The following is a 17,605-nucleotide window of genomic DNA, read 5'->3' as shown; positions in this document are numbered from 1 at the left end:
TATATATATATATATATATATAAAATTCCTGAGAGCTTGTCCTATACATTCCCCCAAACATATGCCATTTGTAAGAACCAAAGAGCTTAAAAACGTTCTCCAGTTGCATCGAAAGGAGGTGGTTCTGGACATTTGTTGTGAACTTTATCTTAAAAACTGGAGCTCTCATAAGAATCTAGCCATTTACGCACTCTCAAACACATGCAGAGGTGGCCACAAATACTGTCTGTTGCGCTTCTGTGCGCACACTTTATACTGTAGGTGAGGGATATACTGGAAGAGGTTGACAGCTTATTTTTCCTGTCCTTTTTTTGCTATCACAAGCCATGTCTGTCAGTATCAGATGTAATTGCTGTTATTTTCTCCTTCAGTTCTCCTTTTTTCCCCTCTCACCTTTTCAAAGCCTGAAGAGCGATCGAAGAATTTGAGTTGTAGAGGCACATAACATGAAGGCTGTCATTACATAAGACAGGACTCAAAAAAACGGCTTCTGCAAAGCCTCCCCTGGTCGTAGTAACACATTTGTCGGGTGTTGGTGCTGAAGAAATGACCCTCAGGACATAATAATGCTTAATGCAGTACTTCAAAAGTGCTGAAAACGAAAACGGTGACCTCTAACCCTTTTTTATGGATAGTCATTTATTACGCTCATACTAAAACTTCTATGTAGCTGCCATAAAATAAAAGGTTATACTTTTACCGCTCTTCTGTCATTTACCAAGCAACCCAAGTTTCTTAAGTGTTAGTGTCTTTAATGAGGAGAATTTACATTGGAAGATGTATTTTATGAGGAGTTGCTGTGGAAATACATTGACCTTCAGAAGTATTTAGAAAGCATTGATTAACTAAGTTTCAGCACAAAAACCTGAGTCTTATTCACTAACCACTTGTAATCCAATTTAACCAAACTGAAAATAAACCAAAGCGAAGCAAGCTCATCAGAAAGCTCATCAAAATGCTGGTCGCTTGTTGTAGATAGACTAACAGTCAAATTGATATAGATGAATAGCTTTTAACGAATTTTTATATCACATCATATATCAAATCATGATGTTACAAGCAACTAAATATTAGCAGCTTATCATGAAGACCATAAGAACTCAAACATTGATTTGGGCCATGCCTATGAAGTCACTCGCATCAGCATTCGTCAACTAGCCCAAAGCATTTTAATAGAAATGCTTTCAAGCAGTCAACGTACTGAATCTGTGAACATCGTAAGGATTTAAGTGTGCATTAAAGTACTAGGCGTGCAACCATGTGCGAACTCTTGGCATCCAATGCTGGAAAATGTCTCAGAGCCATGTGCCAACCTCAAGCTGGAGCAGGCGAGGGACTGAACTGCATTACAGCCAATTTGAAATGTCATTTAATTTATGTTTATGAGGAGATTAAGGAACTTCCTTTCTGTTTGCTGCACACAATTTGACACTTGTGAAGGTTTTCATTCATCCAGATCATCGTAGAACTTAGCCACCGGGATATGCCGTGAAACATTTATTTCCAATTCCTGTTGAGTAAAATTAGCGTGCAGAAAATTTGTTAAACTTTTTCAGCCCTTAAATTTCGGTACCATACCAATACAATTGCCCAAATGTGTTTGGGCAACTTAAGTTTTTTTTTTTTCTTTTCTGTTTTTATACACTACTGTTTAAAAGTCTGGGGTTGGTAAGATGTTACCAAGGCTGCATTTATTTGATTAAAAAGATAGTAAAAACAGTAATATTGTGAAATGTTATTACATTTTAAAATAGTTGTTTTCTATTCGGATATATATAATATATATAATATGCTGATTTGATACTCAAAAAACATTTCTTCTTATTGTCAATGTTGAAAACGGCTGTGCTTCTTAAAATAATGTGGAAACAATGATAAAAAAAAATTTCAAGATTCTTTGATAAATAGAAAACAGCATTTTTTTTTAGTAACTAAGTTTTTTTTTATTGACACTTTATCAATTTAATAGGTCATTGCTGAATGAAAGTAAAAATTTCTTTTTTTGAGGAATATTACTGACCCCAGACTTTTGAACCATCTTGTATCTATCTAATTTCATTGCATTAGAAAACAAAATATGAATTATTTTATTTTTTATAACTTACAGATGTATTATTTTTGGGAAATGTTTTGTTTAAAAAGTGTGGAGGAGTGCTATTTCTATTTTATTTTATTTTTTTAATCTAATGCAATGAAATTCCTATATTTTAAGTGCCTGAAGTGTTCAGAAATGTTGAGGACACTCTATTTAACTTTATCCTGTCACACAGTTTGTCAACCATTTTACGTAGCATCATTTTTCTAGAGCACTTTCAATCCAATTCACAGCTTTTGGGTCTTATTATTGATGGAGGTTTATCAAAGTCTCTCCCGCCCCAAAGTTTTTCCTCTTCATCTTTTGTAGCCGCTTCCAGAGGCAGCTTATAACGGAAATCCTGAAAGCGTGGGTTACCGTGTACGTGCACAAAGAGCAGACGGGCTTGGCCTGCCCCGGATGGAGACCGTTTCTGAGCACCTCTCTGTGGTGACGGTGGAGGGACTAGAGGAGTGGACGGAGTACGAGCTGAGTATTCAGGCTTTCAACGGCATCGGGCCTGGACCCTGGAGCAGTCCTGTGCTGGGCAAAACTAAAGAGTCAGGTGACACAGCAAAAGAACTTCCCATAAAACATACTTGCTTTAGAAGTAGCTTCTCCACTTTTGATTTTTACAAAAGTAACGATCAAAATAAATGATAAATAAATGATTAATGTCATGCATTTGAGGAAAAGAAACAAAATAGTTGATGTTTTGTACAGTATGTAACCAAATGAGTTATGTTAATATAAGCATCATTGTGTTATGGTCAAATTTCCATTTTGATCATTTTTCATTTTATTTGTGTTTTATAAGATGGGTAGCATAAAATATAAGACAGATATTTACATGAAATTCTTATAAAGATATGTCAGTTGATTTTTAGATTAATGCCACAAGTTGCTGCGTTCCTTAGTAACTCTAAACAAGCTACAGTTTAGCTGCGCGCTACTATCCGATTTTTAGACGTAAGCTTCATTTACATAGCCACTGGAGACTCAGATGGAGTCTGTGCCCGAGGCCACATCTCTCAGCGGGTGGGTGTTAGCTGCTCCAGCGACTCCCTGCTGAGTTAATGATCCTGTCGACCCTTAGACAACATCTAGAAAGTTTGAAATGATCAGAGGCAGCTGGTGAGGTGGGCACTTGTGGCCTTGGCAGTGAGCACTTACAGGTTTCAAACATCAGTTTCTCCATGAATTTTCCTATTGATTGTGAAAATTACATTCATCTAGCGTAGCGTTAGTTCTGGCAGGTCACGCTAGTCAAGCTCGCATCAGCTGACTCTCAGCTGATCCCCATTTACCTATGGGAATACGACACCTATCTAAGCATTCATATATAAGGTCCCTCAGTATTATCAGCAGTTTTCGCATTGCTCAATAGTTAATTACCCTCCTCCATCCCCAACTCCTCCTCTGTTAGTCGGGATTCAGCCTTCTGATTCTACTTTGAATCAGACTAATCCAAAAATGTGTACATAAAATTATTGAACTTTAACAATATCTGCATACATTTATGTTGGTTCTGTTCTGTTTACCCTGGGGGGTTATTGCTGCTCTCCCTGCTCTCATCCATGCTAGGCTGCATGGATGCGCAGGGAGTTCATGCCCAGAACGGAACCATACCGCCAATCCAAACTGTATGCTAATTGTCAATCATCTTTGACGATAGTGATCCTGACCGTAGTATATTTACATGAAATCTTCCACCTTGTTTCTATTACTGACAGTTACTTTACAATTACTGGTTATTTAAACAGTTTATGTGAGCTCTAGCTTAAATGCATTACACTTATCCCCAGCCTAATTGCCTACTGATTTTTCCTTCTTTTTTTTTTGACAAAAACCAAGGTTGTGTGGTAATTTAATTGCATCCGAATCCACATCTCTGAGTTTACAAGAAGGAATCAATTCAAAAATCACTGTTTAAATCCTTTTTGACCACTGCCGAACACCGTACAGAAACTGTTGCACTTCACTGTAATTTGCATGCATATTTATTACTGAAATGCTGGAAAGTATTTACAAGAACAATATTTCATGACTGCTCCACCACAGCGAGTGGGAGCTGTTAAAAACAAAAAGAAGAAAGAGAAGAAAAGCATGTAAACATTGGAGATGGGTCATTATTATGGCAGCAACAGGTATGCAGTATAATTTTAAAATGTGTATTATATACAATTGTATATAAAAAAATATAAACCAAGCAGCTTTATGTTTACCTTATGTAAATAAGAGGATGCATTAACTTATTTCGGCTAATCTCCACATTTTTAATGACATCCATCATTTTGAGAGATAAAATGCAAGACAGAAAACTATAGCGCATCAATTTTCCTATTTTTAATTCATTTTATGTACAGCAGACAGTTATGTGACTGGCCACATGAGCAGCGCGTTCCTGGGTTCGTAGGATCACAGAACTTGCTTCTCCAAATGTGCATCTGAATCCATGAGTTTTATCAATGAGGTGCCATATAAATGTATTTTTACAGATGTTCACGTGAGAAACAGTAACCGTCCGAATAGGACTTAAGAAAGGGTCTTTGTCACTTCGTTTAGCAAATGAAAATCTTTTTCTCACTAAGGCTGTGCATAAACATATGCCGACAAGCCTTTTGAAGGAACATCTATACATCACACACAATCAGAGGGTGAAGTTGCCCCTTAAAAATTGTTTCCTAAATCAGTCCATTACAAAAGGTTATGCTCATGCGGTTCTCCTGTTCTTATTTCAGTGAAGCTTCACATGACAGGGAATCATAGAGAAATGTCAGAGGTTGTTGTTTAAGTTGTCAGCTCTCTTCCATTTTTAATCAGTGCATGTGACAGACTCCAATAGAAGAGAGTGTGATTTCAGCAAAAAATAGTCAGTAGATGTGAAACCCAGACCAAAATAAATTGTTTTGAGTCAGCTGGTAAGACATCATCCTTAGGCTAATGAGCTGTATTACTTGGTGGAATTGTTCATTCGCATTATTATTAAAGATAATTGGAGTCTTTTATCTTATTGTTGTTCCAATATGATGAAAAACAGCCTTTAAGTGTTGTAAAATCACTCTAACACACAGCCTTGAGTAGGTTTTTGCTTTAGAATAAAATGGCTTTTCATATGGGTGTGTTTTCAGTTCCCTCTGGTGCCCCAGAAAATGTGAGCGCAGAAGCAATGAGATCCACAAGTATATTGGTCACCTGGGGTTCAATCCCTGAACACCAGAAGAATGGACACATCCTTGGTTACAAGGTACGGTTACTATATCAAAGAGAATGCTTTAAGACCCTTAAAATCCCCCACAGGTTTGGCTGGAGAGTTCTGCCTGCCAAAACACTGCAGATGGGTGAATTTCTACTGTATATAGCGACATCTGACTGGAATTATTGTGTTGTATTATGTTTAGGAAGATATTTTAATGAATGTTTCAACATGCAAATGTATTTATTTATTTAGTATATACAATTAAGTGGTCCAGTATTTTTAAAACATGATATTTTTAGAACATTCATGTTTATGATGACATAATTATAATTTTGGGGTGAATTATCCCTTTAAACATCTGCAAACTCGTCGTTTTTTTCAGACAGACTGTCAGAGAGTGAATTAGCATTTTTTTTCAGCCCCTCTGCCATTTTTGTTCAGACCAGTTATATATAATATACATAATCATTTAGTGGGCTGAAATTGCAGGTTTATCATTTTTTAAAACTTTAACGTTTTATTTTTGTCAAAGCTGTTATTATTTCAACTGTAAGGTTGTTTAAATCATAGTTTCTATAGTAATTTTACAGTTTAGGATGTTATCATAGACATTGCTGTTCTTTCATGAAAGTCGTCAACTTAATTTGTAAAAGCATGTTATAGATCCTATTGTGAATGATTCATATTTCATTTTTCAAAATGTTTTAACCTTGTAATGTTTAATCAAAATGTCAAACCTCGATCTTGTGGCAAAATGACAGACTTCTCTCCGGTGATACATGTCGGACTTCTCAAGTAATTTAGTCAGCGTAAACCCTGTTCTTCCAAAATCAATAGCAAGCTTGCATTAAGATTAGCCTCCATCCAATCATCAACCAATGGATTTTGTCTGTCCCTGGCAGTCTATTACATATGAATATACATTACAATATGGAAGAAAAGATCTATTGCTGTTCACATTTAATTGCAACTTAAGTGTTTATATATATATTTTTTTGGAGGAGGGCTCTTTTGATGTGGGAAAGTAAGAAACCAAGCAGAACAGCCTAACAACCACATAACAGAACCAATCAGAAGCTTCGTAGCAAAAAAGAATATGCAGTACACTTCTCCACATCTAATGTAATGCTTGTATCAAAGGCACTTTGTACCACATAGAGCTGTTGATACACACATCTACAAAAGTTTTTCCTCATGCTTTAATGCACATACATTCTGCCGAACTTAGTTCGTATTGTGTTCATTTTGAACACATCTATAAAGTATGTGAAGCTATTGAAACCCCTGTGCGCTGTTGCTTGTATAAGGCTTTCTCAATTTTCTGCTTAGGCTGTGTAGAGTGACATGATGCAAGATCATGAAATTGCTGAAACAGTTTTTCCTTTTACACACTGTCGGAAGAAGCCAATTGATAAAATGCTTAGACGGTAAAAAGCGGGGAGGAAATGAAATGGCACAATTAATTATTGATCACTACTGAAGTCAGGACCCAAGTTAGGCAAAACTTGAACTTGTTGGGGGTTTTTTTCTTAATTTTTATCTGAAGAAACAGTGATGTTTGCACGTGTAAAAGATACTGGAGTGTTGTGAGCGATTGCGGTGTGGTTGCCTTCTAGCCCAAGTCAAATGAGCTCATCTCTATTGTACATCTTTATTGCAATGGACACTCTGTAAAGTTTCAGGAGTGACAACCACATTTATATATGGTAGTAAATCTCCTAAATTACCATTAACTCACCTTCAAAATTGTGATGATTGACAGCATGGTTACTATAAGAACAGTCTGGCGTCTTGTGCATTTGGTATCCACTATTTTTGACCAAAGTAATATTACAGCCACCAAAGAGATTTTAACTAAACCACCATTGACAGAGCCTTCATGTTTTGTGTATGCCTGGAAGGTCCACTTATTTTGGTATGTGGCTTATTTCCAAGATAAAATGTTTGGATTTAAGTTTATTATGGGCTTGTTTTTATTTCAGTGTTTTTATAGCAAGATCTGGCAACACTAATGAGTCAAGATGTACCTCGTTCCCTGTGATTTCCTGCATTGTGCATACAGAAGTTAGAGACAACTCTGATACGCATTTAAATACATCATTAACAATTAGTTGTTTAGTCCGGTTCCCTACACACACTGCATAGGGTCTTTGTTAATGCGTTTTTTTTACTAGCTGAATTTAGCAGGAGTCAATTTGGTTGTAGAATTTGGTTGTCACTCCTGTAAATTACTGAATTTTGTGTGTTCAGAATAGGATTAAGCACTAAAAGTTGAATTGACAACCAAATTTAGCTGCAGTGTGTACATGGCCATGATATTCTGATCCATTTAATTATCCATCAGGGGTTTGCTCAAATCCCTAACCTTAAGAATGAGTAGTATATATAGAATAGTAATTAGCGAGCACTACTACACACTGCACGGTTGTTGTTGATTTTAGGATGTTCCAACACTCTATATCACATCAAAACTGTTTCTGTGTGACCTATATTTCCTTGTTTCCTTTTATCTCTAGGTATTATACAGAGAAAGAGATTCAGAGCGGGCTCCCCAGGTCCAGCTGGTGAACGGGAACCAGACTCACTTGCTTCTTTTAAAAAACCTTAGCAAGTTCATCCTGTATGAGGTTCAGGTGCTCGCATTTACACGTGTCGGTGACGGACCACCCAGCCTCCCCCCCACAGTTGAGAGAACCAAGGATGATGGTAAGCAACCAATAAAATCAATGCATCGCCACTAAAAAGAAAGCATAATCTAATTCTTCACTCATTCCCACTGGTTATGACAAATCATACACGCATAATAAAAGCAAAAATAAATGTTCGCACACACATTGGGTCAAAATTAGACTTTGAGTGAAAGCTACCCATTTAGCAGATGTTCCTTCACACACTCACACACTCACACACCAGTAAACACGCACACACACATTCATAATGCTATCTCATAGTTACGTCTTGCTTCATGCTCTGGTGGTTTCCAGCTGTGCCCGACATTCAGACTGGCATTACCTCCCACATGGCTCCAGACACAGACAAGCACACATGCATGCTCGCTCACACTTTCGCCTGGCCTCCTGGTGCCCCCACTGCATGAAACCTCATCCTGCATCAATGCATCGCTTGAGTCACCTGTCTGAACCACCTCTCACTCACTCCATTTTTTTATCCCAACTCATAGAAAAGAAAAATCACTAATAAGATCTCGGTTTTTTTCTCAGACAGCTGTGACATTAAATGGTGACTTTTGAAAGTCTAATGCTTTTTAGATATTTATCCTGAGAAAAATACCCCGTTAATCTCATTTGTGTCTCCTATTTCTCAATATAAATGATTTAATATTTAATCACTATAATTATTTTATTATTTTATTTATAATTACATTTATTATGAGCAATAATAAAAATGTCCTTGTAATGCAGTAAAGCAATCACACATTTTTAATTACAAAAAGAAAAAACATAACTTAAATGATTCAATATGCAATTAGTATAATTATTAATTTTAATTATTGTATTTATAATTGTTTTATTATTATATTTTCTGTACTGTAATGAGCAATAATAAAAATATTCTTGAAATAACAGTCATTCATTTTTAGTAAACAAATAAGCCTAACTTAGATATTTAATATTTATGTTCTATAATTATTTTAATTATTATATTTAAAATTACTTTTTCTAATTATATAAATAAATAATATTTTGTAATTATTATTCATAATTAACATTTTATGTATAAACATTAATATTTTATGTATTATTTATTAGTAATTATTACTTATTTAGTACAATAAATATGATTAGTTCTGGGAATTAAATATGATTATTTTGTATATTTACTACAATAAGTATTAATTTAATTGTATTTTAAAAATATTCTATGAAATTTAAATGTCATTATTGTTTTTCACATTGCAGTAATGAAAATAAGTTGTTTTTCAAATTATGGTAATGAGAATTTGGAGGGGAAATGTGCTTAGTTATCATGAAACTAATGTCATACTGAAAAAAGAAAACGTAAAAATAGACTTAAATCTGAAGTGAAATATGACACAGAAACCTCATTAAGTCTCATGAGCTATGTAAGAGCAACCTCTGAGCAATACAATTTCCTTCCAAAAGTTTCTCTCAGAAATATGTACTCACATGTATGCAATATATTTCCACAGCAAGGGAAAGTAAGCTGCCATATTTCCCTTTGAAATGAGTGAGTGTGTTCATATGTGGACTGCGGAGTCTTGCCAGCAAAATGACAAATGCCCTCTTTCTGTCATTTTTCTTAATCGGCTCAATGGAGCAACATTCATTCGGAAATATACAGGGATACCAGGGATACCAGATACTGGAATGTCTATGTGATTATTCTCTACACACACTGACTCACACTTACACACACACACATATCAGAAGTAGTGGATTACCAGCGCTGTTGGCCTAGTGTCCACTGGCAGAGTTAAATGTGCTTTATGAGGGATTATGAAACACTAATATTTATATTTATGGATTTAAGGAATTAGAAGTTTACAGGGAGACTTTGTGTGTGTGAGAGAAGAGATTAAAATGTCATATTTATCGTGGCCGAGATAAAAGCTTGGCCCCACAAACAGATTTTTTGAAGTGTTTGAAATATGTGCTACATTAGAAGAAATCAGAACGTAGACTACAGTAATCTGTTTTAAATACAATGTTCGACTGTGTATCCTCTTTCTCTCTCTCTCTCCCTTCCTCTCTTCTCTCCAGTTCCCGGTCCACCTGTCAGGTTGGTGTTTCCAGAAGTGCGTCTCACGTCTGTCAGGGTTGTCTGGCAACCTCCCTCGGAGCCAAACGGCATCATTATGGGTTAGAGAACATAAACGCTACACAACCAGCCACACACACATTTATCTAGATATAAATGAGGCCATATCGCAGAAATCTGTTGTTTTTGTGTAAAGCTTATTATAATAATTTTACACTTAACCCATAAAGAAAACCTTTCTACTAAAGAATTTAATAACTAATGCATTTAGTAGTTGTAATATTATAATATTATTTTTTACCTTATAAGAGGGTATCTCGTTAGTTTTTTTTATGAATCAGTAATCTGTAATTTATTTGACTTATTAATCATTTTACTTTTTTAAAAATATCCTAGATATACGCTACAGTGTATAGAGATTTTTTATGTTTTGCTCAACAAAGCGTTTATTTAATAAAAAGTTACAATAAACCAGTAAAATTGTAAAATAGTATTACAATTTAAAATAAATTAAATGTATATATTTTTAAATTATTTATAATTTTATATATTATAAAATGTCATTTATACATGTGATCTCTCAGAAATCATTCTAATATGCTAGTTTGGTGCTCAAGAAACATTTATTATTATCAATGATGAAAACATATTTTTGATGATTATTCTTTGATGTATAGACATTTCAAAACAACAGTATCTATTTAAAATATAAATCTTTTGTAACATTATAAATGTGACTTTCAGTCAGTTTAATGCATCCAAAAATTTTATGATAGTGTAAATAGATCCAACCTCAATATGCAAAGGGAAAAAATTACAAATAATTGATATACCAAAAATAATCCATAAAGAAATAATCATTGATAGAAATATTCCAAAGTGACATTTTGGGAGATGTAGCTTATTTCTGAGTACATTTTTTCACAGAATATAGCTATTTAGCTCAATTATAGCTTAATTATTAAAATTAACTCCTGTGTATTTATGTATTTACAGGCATTATAACTCATATCCTTGCAAAGGCTGCATGAATGTAATCTTCATCTGCAGTAAAAATGCAGTTTAAGGCCTTAGAGAAGGTCTGCTTGTTCCCATTGTATCCTGGACCATTTGAAATGTTATTATTGCAAGCCAAGGACATGCTGTGTATTGCACTGGAGTCAGTTTGTACATGTGTGTGTGTTATGAGATTTTCTGTATTGTGATTTCAATTGTGTATTGGGATTTAACCGCCTCAGTTTTGCCGTTATCATGATTACGGGCCATACAGACACAGACGCGCAGCTATAGATGACTGGATTATGGACACTTAACCACCCGTGATGGATCATATAATCCCTTAATAGTGATAGAAATGTGAAGCCTCTTTACCTCGGACGATCTCTTGCCTTCTTTGCCTCTTTTCTACAAACACATTCGTACACAGAGCTCTCTGCTGATTGAATCAGCCATTCCCTGTAGGATTGAGCGATATAAACAAAGATCTTCAATCAGAGAAGATCTGTCAGTGTTCCAGCACTCATTTTATCCTCTCAGATCTGTATATTTCATACGCGAGGATACGCAGATAATGTGACTTTCACAAGGGGCATTTCATTATTCTGTGTTGATTTTTATCTACAGCAGTCTCGCAGTTACTCTCGCAATTATTGAACGTCTGACTGTACAGTGTGAATAAGCAGTATTCATCAAGTGACCTTGAAGGGATTTCAGATACCAAACCTATAAACCGATTAAGAACAGACCATTAGATCAGATCATAATCGTTACACTGCAAAATATATTTTCTTTTGGAGTAGTTCACCCAGAAATGAGAACGTCTCGGTTACGTATGTAACCCTCGTTCCCTGAAGGAGGGAACGGAGACGTCACGTCGGAGGACCGACGAATTGGGATCTCGCTTAGAGGGACCAATCTACTTCGAGTGTAAACTAAACGAGCCAATGCACATTGGCATGCGATTATTGCATCCAGCTGCTGCTGATCACAGCGTGAGTATAAGTAGGCAGCAGGTGCAGCGCATATTCAGGTTTTCGCTGAGGAGCCGAGCTATACCAAAAATAATCCATAAAGAAATAATCATTGATAGAAATATTCCAAAGTGACATTTTGGGAGATGTAGCTTATTTCTGAGTACATTTTTTCACAGAATATAGCTATTTAGCTCAATTATAGCTTAATTATTAAAATTAACTCCTGTGTATTTATGTATTTACAGGCATTATAACTCATATCCTTGCAAAGGCTGCATGAATGTAATCTTCATCTGCAGTAAAAATGCAGTTTAAGGCCTTAGAGAAGGTCTGCTTGTTCCCATTGTATCCTGGACCATTTGAAATGTTATTATTGCAAGCCAAGGACATGCTGTGTATTGCACTGGAGTCAGTTTGTACATGTGTGTGTGTTATGAGATTTTCTGTATTGTGATTTCAATTGTGTATTGGGATTTAACCGCCTCAGTTTTGCCGTTATCATGATTACGGGCCATACAGACACAGACGCGCAGCTATAGATGACTGGATTATGGACACTTAACCACCCGTGATGGATCATATAATCCCTTAATAGTGATAGAAATGTGAAGCCTCTTTACCTCGGACGATCTCTTGCCTTCTTTGCCTCTTTTCTACAAACACATTCGTACACAGAGCTCTCTGCTGATTGAATCAGCCATTCCCTGTAGGATTGAGCGATATAAACAAAGATCTTCAATCAGAGAAGATCTGTCAGTGTTCCAGCACTCATTTTATCCTCTCAGATCTGTATATTTCATACGCGAGGATACGCAGATAATGTGACTTTCACAAGGGGCATTTCATTATTCTGTGTTGATTTTTATCTACAGCAGTCTCGCAGTTACTCTCGCAATTATTGAACGTCTGACTGTACAGTGTGAATAAGCAGTATTCATCAAGTGACCTTGAAGGGATTTCAGATACCAAACCTATAAACCGATTAAGAACAGACCATTAGATCAGATCATAATCGTTACACTGCAAAATATATTTTCTTTTGGAGTAGTTCACCCAGAAATGAGAACTCTTACTCACCTCTGTCGCTTACTTTCTTCTGTGGAACATTTTCTCTGATTTTTAAGTAATATCATGGACATGTTATTTTTCTATCAACTACTGAAATGACAACAAAGCGTCATAGTGACTCATGCACTGTGTTCCATACTTCTGCAATCATGATCAATCAAAATTGTGAAGAAGAATATCTATAAACAGTTAATATGTATGCTGTATATACTGTATATATTAAACAGTATATATATATATATATTGTAGAGCCCGGCCGATATGGTTTTTTTTGGGGGCCGATACGATACCGATATTAGGGGGTAAAAAGGCCGATATCGATATATCGGCCTATATTCTTTGTGTATGTTATAGTACAGTACCAGTCCAAATTTTGGACACTTTCCCATTCGTGTGTCCAAACTTTTGACTGGTACTATATATAGAATACAGTATATACATAAACAGAATATATATACATAAACACATTTTTTGCAATGATCACTCAAATGTGGTGATGAAACACTTGTAATGACGTGACAAAGATAGGGCATGGCATTTAACAATTTAAGAAACTTTATTATCCAAAATGAGTCTGACATCAGTGCACCCGAACAGTAAAGTTGAAGTTTATTCGACTTTATTTCAATTAAATTCCATTCAACTTTATTCCGTTGAAGTTTATTTCACTTCGGAACATTCATTAACGGATTTGCGCTGCTGTCTTCACACACAGATGAAACTTAATAGTGAAATGTGATATACCTATAATATACCTCTGTAAATAAATACAATTTAAATTCACGTCTCACGCACTTTAATGTCCTTTGAATGTAACGTGTATGTTCCCTTGGAGCTGGTATCATAGCGGAATGTCATGTGAAGTCCACTTTGCAGGGCACTTATGGTCGAATAAGACAACGCTTGAATGCTGCTGCCTGAACAAGAGATCTCCTTACTGAAGTGAAAGTGTTGACTGGTGTCACTATCTTGCGAACGCGGCGGCGTATCTCCACTAAATTCGGGGTGATCCCTTCAGCTCGAGGAGCCCTCTCGAACACCACCCTCCGTGCGTCAGTAGCCCACCGGGATCGCCAGATCGGTCGACGCACGGCCGCGAATTTAACTGCCCGTAACTCCCGGACCCCCGGGGCTATCTGCCTATCAAAAAAATATTCATATCGGTGGCATATCGGCGGCATATTTGCCGATACCGATATATCTCCGACAGGTACATATCGGCCGATAAACGATATATCGGTCGGGCTTTAATATATTGTATGCGAAACGTGTCATAAATCACTGGTGTAATCGGGATACGTTACTGTCGTTTTATTGCAGTGTAACTTTTATTCTAGTTCTTAATTGGCTTTCAGTGGTAATTTATTGAGAGCAAGAGCATGTTGGTGAATATTGATCGGTGGATTGAGGTCTCTCTGGTGTCTCTTTTTGCTCTAGCATTTAATATCTCTCTCTCTCTCTCTCTCTCTCTCTCTCTTAGTATTGTTCATTCTCAGTTCATGTTAACTAATGAACCTTATTGAAAAGTGTTACCAAGATATTTAAGGGGTATTGTCATTGTAAATGTATAACTTTGATATTTTTTTTTCTGAAATCATAGGCATATTTATCATTTTAAAAACAATGAGAATCTCAATTAGAGTGACAACAGATACATTTACAATAAAAAGAACTAGCAAAACTAGAACATACTGTCATTTCTGTAAATGAGATGAAATTATTAGCTACTGTACATTTTGCTATTCAACAAAATTTTTCACTTCAAAAAAGAAGAAATAAAAGTGTAGGAAATCGTGTATATGTGCTCATAATATACATAGGTTGTTTTTTTGACAGAAATTAATACTTTTATTCAACAAGGATGCATTAAATTGATTAAAAATGACAGTCAAGATATTAATAATGTTAGAAAAAAAGGTCTCTTTCAAATAAATGCTGTTCTTTTGAACTTTTTATTCATCAAAGAATCCACAAAACAGTTTCCACAAAAATATTAAGCAGCAATCTGTTTTCAATGCTGATATTAATAAGAAATATTTCTTGAGCAGCAAATCAGCATATGAGAATGATTTCTGAAGGATCATGTGACACTGAAGACTGCAGTAATAATGCAGAAAATTCTGCTTATCACAGAAATGAATTACATTTTAAAGGGGTCCTATTATGCTTTTTCACTTTTTCAGCTTTAGTTAGTCTGTAATGTTGCTGTTTGAGCATAAAAAAGATCTGCGAAGTTGCAAAGCTCAAAGTCCAATTCAAAAGGAGATATTTTATTTAACAGAAATCACTTTTCAAAAACTACAACGAACGACTCGTTTGGACTACAATGCCTATTTTCCGGGAATTGTGATATCACAAATATTGACGAATGAGACGAGACCTGGTTGAGCCGCACTAGAGAAGGTAACAAGTGTTATCATCAGAGGCGGACAAAGTACTCAACTCCATTACTTGAGTGAAAGTACAGATACTGCTGGTCAAATATTACTCCATTCCAAGTAAAAGTTGTAAAGACAGATTTTTACTCAAGTAAAAGTACAGAAGTACTTGCTTTTAAAAGTACTTAAGTACCAAAAGTAAATCTCCTTTCTTATGTCAATGCACTGTTTTATTGTTGTACGTAGTAGTACTTGCAATACTTCTGAAGCAACTTAGAATACATTACACCTACTGAATACAGTACAGTGAAATCCTGTAACTACAGAGTGATAAGGAAGATAAAAAAATCAAACCTGCTTTAAAACCCAGAAACACAACTGTAGTATTGTGTCTAATATATACCACAATAGTAACTTCCTATTATTGAATTGTTAAATAAATAAATAAATATCACATTTGCAACTGGTCAGTGTTAAAAAAATGCTGAGAAATCACTTCCTGTAGCTCTACAAGAGTGATTACTGATAAACTGTCTGAAAAAAAAAGAAAGTCACGTTTTAGACAAGAAAAAAATCACCCACTGACTTTCAAAGCTGCTACATAACGACTTTCTACTTCGAGGACCTTGATAGAAATGTAGTGGAGTGAAAAGTACAATATTTGTCTTTCAAATGTAGTGAAGTTAAAGTCATAAGTTCCCAGAAAAACTGTTGTAGTACACCCCCAAAACAAAATCAAGACTTTGTAAAAGAGCATAATAGGACCCCTTTAAAATATATTCAAATTCAAAGCAGTTATTTCAAATTGTAATCATATTTAACATTATTACTGTTTTTAGTGTATTATTTATCTTACCAACTTAGCGTATGTGTATTTAATTTACACCAAAAAAGACAAACATGTTAATATCAAATTTACCATGCTAAGTTTTTGTTACCATATTCATGATATATAAATGGTACCTTTATGTACTATATAGAAAATGACTGGTATTCCCACCATGAAAGTGTCCCGAAAACATGGTATTTGTGGTAGCACCGTGGTTCTTTTTGTAATGGTCTCTCCTGCTCTCCTTTTATAGCGTTGAATGACCGATGTAATGTGTCCTGTGGTTAGGGATCAGTGATTGCTGTGGTAACAGGGCGCACAAATAAAATGCGTCTGACCGAGGGGGCAACGATCCGACCAATTACACGGCTTACTGCTTTCACCACGGCAACCCAGACATTAAAAAATGAGTACAGAACCACCTGGCATGGGTCACAGCTCTACTATGATAGATGAGGGAAAATACAAAGCCTGAACAGTTGATTGTTGGCCCTTTTTTGTCCTTTTGCCTCCTTCTCTCCATTTCCAAGGCAAAAGCTACTCTCAAACAGCGAAGAAAAGGAAGAAAAAAGTGTTCAAGTTGATTTCTGCCTCTAGCGTAACACGCAAAAAAAGAAAGAAAAAAAAAACATCACAAGAGAGCGCTCAGGAAAAGCAGAGGATTTTGCATAGGCCCCTCTGGGCTTTTTGGGTTGAGTTAGCAATGGCCTCTTAATAAAGGAGGATCTTAGCGAGCTGTGCATTCGGAGAAGGGAAGAGAGAAAAGGAAAGAAAGGGGGAATAAGTATCTGAGAAGACAAGGCAAAGGGAAAAAAAACATTGAATTAAAACCAGCCTCAGCTCTGTAGTGCCATGCTAATCTTTCAAACGGAGCACGCTAACCCCAAACATCCCATGTGACAGAGATAAGAACGTCTCTCTCGGCCACATCTATACAGCACCTCATGTCAAAAACACCCTTTCAGCTGTAATAATCGCTTCCAGGTTAAAGCATGCTCTCAGACTGTGGAGATCTTTCACAGGACACTTTGGCCTTGCATCTGCATTAAAATTAAATGAGCCATGTCTGCAGTTAGAAGAGGATTATTAACTCTTATGAAGGAAGGCTGCTGTTGCGAACTTGTATAATGACCTTACGTATTTAAAAATGTGACGCCTCATATGTTTAGACCGTTGTAATGATACACACCAGATGGATTGTTATAAGCTGATTTGAAATGTGTTGTGTGGTTTGTTTGTTATGGCTGTGCCGGAATGTTAATGTTGTTCTTCTCCATACATTGAACGTGTATGAGGATGTTTGTTACTTTTTTTATTGTATAATAATAATAATAGTAAGATCGG

The 17,605-nt window shown here is 35.8% G+C and overlaps 1 protein-coding gene across 1 annotated transcript in view; it reads left to right on the top strand.

Moving 5' to 3' along the window:
• sdk1b (sidekick cell adhesion molecule 1b) overlaps positions 1-17,605 on the top strand; it is a 129,699-nt gene that overhangs the window by 93,204 nt on the left and 18,890 nt on the right. The window contains exons 25-28 of the mRNA XM_016274350.1: positions 2,405-2,639; positions 5,206-5,321; positions 7,790-7,979; positions 10,016-10,114. Coding sequence (XP_016129836.1) covers positions 2,405-2,639; positions 5,206-5,321; positions 7,790-7,979; positions 10,016-10,114 — 640 coding nt within the window. The remainder of the gene's footprint in view (positions 1-2,404; positions 2,640-5,205; positions 5,322-7,789; positions 7,980-10,015; positions 10,115-17,605) is intronic.

This window comes from Sinocyclocheilus grahami, unplaced genomic scaffold (genome assembly GCF_001515645.1).
Source record: "Sinocyclocheilus grahami isolate Dianchi unplaced genomic scaffold, SAMN03320097.WGS_v1.1 scaffold86.1, whole genome shotgun sequence".
Taxonomy (NCBI): Eukaryota; Metazoa; Chordata; class Actinopteri; order Cypriniformes; family Cyprinidae; genus Sinocyclocheilus; species Sinocyclocheilus grahami.
The sequence above is the reverse complement of the archived record's forward strand: the minus strand, read 5'-3'. Positions and strand labels throughout refer to the sequence as shown.